Raw genomic sequence first — 3,831 nt, 5'->3', positions numbered from 1 at the left:
GCTTCAGATTAAATGGGCTTCAGATTAAACTGGAGCTTCAGATTAAATGGGCTTCAGATTAAACTTTAGATTCAGATTAAACTGGGGCTTCAGATTAAATGGGCTTCAGATTAAATGGGCTTCAGATTAAACTTTAGATTCAGATTAAACTGGGACTTCAGATTAAACTGGGTTTTAAGATTAAACTGGAGCTTCTGGTTAAACTTCAGGTGAAATTTATACTTTATTCTCATGTTACTAAGACTGTATTCTTGTAACATTATGAGTTTATTTTTGTAAAAATCTTATCCTGACTGTTACATTTGTTCACAGTGTTGACCTGAAATCAAAGCCCAAATTAACAGAAGCTGTAAAACTCGATGGTTAAACAAGATGGCCGCCCGACTGCGCTGACATCACTCTGTTACATGGAAACACAAGGAGCGAATTGGTGGGAAAATATCCTGATTTTCCAAAAATTCAACCATAAAAAACAAACATTTGATTAATCAATCGAACAGATTGATCGCCCAGCCGCGGGGTGAGATCGTGATTTGCTTTGCTCTTTGGTTTGGTCGTTACTAATCAGGTGATTTTTGAAGATTGACGAATGTAATGGACTTTATTTTGTAAAGGGAGTTTAAGCTCGCAGTAGTTTTATCTCTGTTTTGCGCTGAGCTGTCAGATGAGCGTTTGTGGTTTTGCAGCGTGAATCTCCGCTGAGCCTCACCGATGCAGGCGTAGCGCCCGTCGATGAACGTCAGCCTGAAGCCCAGGTGGCATTTGCAGAAGAAGCTCCCGAACGTGTTGACGCACTTCCTGCGGCGCGGACAGGCCGCGCCCAGCGCGCACTCATCGACGTCTGAGGAGAGGCCAGCCGGCGGTGAGGAAACGGAAACCAAACCGGGTCCAACCCGCCCAGAACCCAACACTGACCCACACAGGAGCGGCGGTCCGGGCCCAGCCGTAACCCTGGAGACGGACAGGTGCACCGCACCTCGCCCTTCATCACCTCACAGCCGTACTGGCAGTTGGCATGGAAACAGGTCCGCACGTCTGAGAGCAMGACATGAGAACGATTCAGGCAAGGAATCAGGAAACGGTAGATCAATTAATCACGATTAATCGGTTAACAAATGTCAACTAGGCCTGTTGCAGCAAGCAATAAATCAGTTAATCATATAATAATTTATATTTGGATGATTTCTCATTTCTTTCTACAAAAACTGGATGATAAAAGCCTGAAGGCGTTTAAATCTTTAGGAGCAGATGCATCGTTTGCTACAAACGATCGATGTTCAATAACAGAATGCTGTTAATCTATTTTAGGCTTTAAAATTAATTATTTATTTACATCTTCTAATATTGTACTAAAAAGGATAATTGAAAAATTAGCAGAATGTGCAATTTTTTTGTCTGATTAACCAATAAACCGTCAGAATAATTGATTAATCGTCATAATAATAGATTAATCGCCAGAGTAATCGATTAATCGTCAGAATAACCAACTAACCGTCAGAATAATTGATTAATCGATTAATCGTCATAATAGATTAATCGTCATAATAGATTAATCGTCATAATAGATTAATCGCCAGAATAATTGATTCATCGTCATTATAATAGATTAATCGCCAGAATAATTGATTAATCGTCATAATAGATTAATCGCCAGAATAATTGATTCATCGTCAGAAAAACCAATTAACCATCAGAATAATTGATTAATCAGCAGAATAATTGATTAATCAGCAGAGTAATCGATTAATCGTCATAATAATAGATTAATCGATAACTAAAATGGTTATCCTGGGCCTGAGTCGCAGCAGAAGCAGTCTGAAGGTCTCTCACTCCTGCAGCTGCCGTCCGGCTGCAGGGCGAAGCCGTCCAGGCAGAAGCACTTGAAGCTGCCGGCCGTGTTCATGCAGCGGTGCTTACAGGGCCGCGGCTTCACTCCGCACTCGTTCAGGTCTGAAACACACCCACAGCACAGAGGGCAGAGGTCAAACGTCAGCCTGAGAGCTCCTCTTTYCWCTCCTCACGTCGGCCTGTTGGAWTAACCTCTGACCTCTGTTAATGACCAGGAGGATTGAAACGTGTGTCTGCAGGTTGAGCCTCCTCATCCTCAGCAGGATGATGGTTAAACTGGGAATGAATCGTCTGCCAGAAAGCCAGTAGGTGCTTGAAGTCAGGATGTGAGTCACATGGAAGCCTCTAATCAGCAGATGGTGTGTTTCTGTGTGTGTGTGTGTGTGTGTGTGTGTGTGTGTGTGTGTGTGTGTGTGTGTGTGTGTGTGTGTGTGTGTGTACATGTTTGGGGAGCTGCAGGTACGACACGCTTTCACAGGTCAAACAGCCACTGCAGGAATGCGTCTGTCTGTCTGTCTGTCTGTCTGTCTGTCTGTCTGTCTGTCTGTCTGTCTGTCTGTCTGTCTGTCTGCCTGTCTGCCTGTCTGCTTGTCTGCCTGTCTGTCTATCTGCAGGAATCCAAACCTTCCCAACACGTCAAACCCACGCTCACTTGGACGCTTCGTTACCTTGGTTACAGGCTTTTCCGGTGTATCCCGGGTGACATTTGCAGCTGTCCGGTCCGACGCAGTCTCCATGTTTGCAGCCCTGCTGACAGTCAGCTGCACACACACACACACACACGCACACACACACACACACACACACACACACACACACAGACGTGTTAGTGAACATGCGACGGGCCGCTCGTGTATGAACTCGTCCAGCGGCTGACGCCGGATCGTTCCCCAGCATCTAATCTTCCTGGAAGCCGCTGCTGTTCTACATGTTTTTGCTCATTAGCAGCGAAACCCAAACAGATTCCAGGAAATCCTGGGGGCTCGTTCCCGGGTCTCCAGGCGGGTCGGTTTGTTTGGGTTTGTGTTGACAGACGTCCTGCCTCTGTTCCTCCACCGCAGACAGACAGACAGACAGACAGACAGACAGACAGGCTGCTGCTCCCTTCAGGTGGTCTGAACTGAACCCGCACCAGGACTGCAGACGAGTCCCAACACCTGGAATGTCATCCATCTGTAGCCGCTTATCTCTGGGCAGCAGGAAGGTCACACACCCTGGACAGGTCAACAACAACCTGAGGGCAGGTTAGAGACCCAGCAGTCACGTGTCTGGACCGAACCAGAGAGGGAACATGCTGACTCAGTCCAGAAGGACCATTAGAACCGGCTGCACCACTGTGCTGACCCTCCCACTRTCAGTGTGTGGAAAACTGCAAGCATATCGATTTGTCGGTGCGGATCTATAGCTTTCATATCCACTTGGCAGGTTTGGGAATGTTTGAGTCWGATATGAAGTAACTGGGAGGAATCTGAGTTCGTTTTTTGGTCCACAGCCACCAACGAACAGATGATCCAAATACTTGATTCCTTCTGAAAATGCCAGTAACTGCCTGTTTTAATGACTAACCTTGAAGTTCATTCATACGTGCAGAAGCTAACGGGCGTTTTAGCTGTAACACACCTGACCTTGGAGTTCAACATCTCTGATCCGATCAGCCAATCAGCATCTGGACTGGATGCTTATCAGACACCAGCCAGTATCGTGTAGCTTTGTGTCGAGGGGTTCAGCCTCCCAAACTGGATTTTTAAAATTATTTTAATCTGTGAAAAGATTCATAAATCAGCCRGTTTTCCAATCCCTGAATTCTCTGAAGCCGACTGTAATCCAGAGATTTTTAGAAATGTTCCTTAATTAAAAGGATCTTAATCAGATCTAGGCTGGTTTTTGCTGCTGCTCATGATCATCTGTCTTGTTTTTCTGCTCTGCAACAACCTCATGTCTAAAGTCTTATTGTTGACCTTTAAGCTTTAACTAGGCCGTTTC

The 3,831-nt window shown here is 45.5% G+C and overlaps 2 protein-coding genes across 2 annotated transcripts in view; one reads left to right on the top strand and one right to left on the bottom strand.

Annotated features, from left to right (window-relative positions):
* Nucleotides 1-3,825, bottom strand: part of LOC103480945 (nephronectin) — an 8,597-nt gene extending 4,772 nt beyond the window's left edge. The window contains exons 1-4 of the mRNA XM_008436143.2: nt 2,517-3,825; nt 1,831-1,950; nt 916-1,035; nt 710-841 (exon numbers count right to left, since the gene is read on the bottom strand). Of these exons, the coding sequence (XP_008434365.1) occupies nt 710-841; nt 916-1,035; nt 1,831-1,950; nt 2,517-2,745 (601 nt within the window). The 5' untranslated portion in view covers nt 2,746-3,825. The remainder of the gene's footprint in view (nt 1-709; nt 842-915; nt 1,036-1,830; nt 1,951-2,516) is intronic.
* Nucleotides 3,297-3,831, top strand: part of LOC103480986 (atrial natriuretic peptide receptor 2) — a 22,944-nt gene continuing 22,409 nt past the window's right edge. Inside the window, exon 1 of the mRNA XM_017310365.1 lies at nt 3,297-3,301. Coding sequence (XP_017165854.1) covers nt 3,297-3,301 — 5 coding nt within the window. The remainder of the gene's footprint in view (nt 3,302-3,831) is intronic.

The sequence above is a fragment of the Poecilia reticulata genome, linkage group LG18 (assembly GCF_000633615.1).
Source record: "Poecilia reticulata strain Guanapo linkage group LG18, Guppy_female_1.0+MT, whole genome shotgun sequence".
NCBI lineage: Eukaryota > Metazoa > Chordata > Actinopteri > Cyprinodontiformes > Poeciliidae > Poecilia > Poecilia reticulata.
Note: the sequence above shows the minus strand (reverse complement) of the source record. Positions and strands in the feature narration are given on the sequence as shown.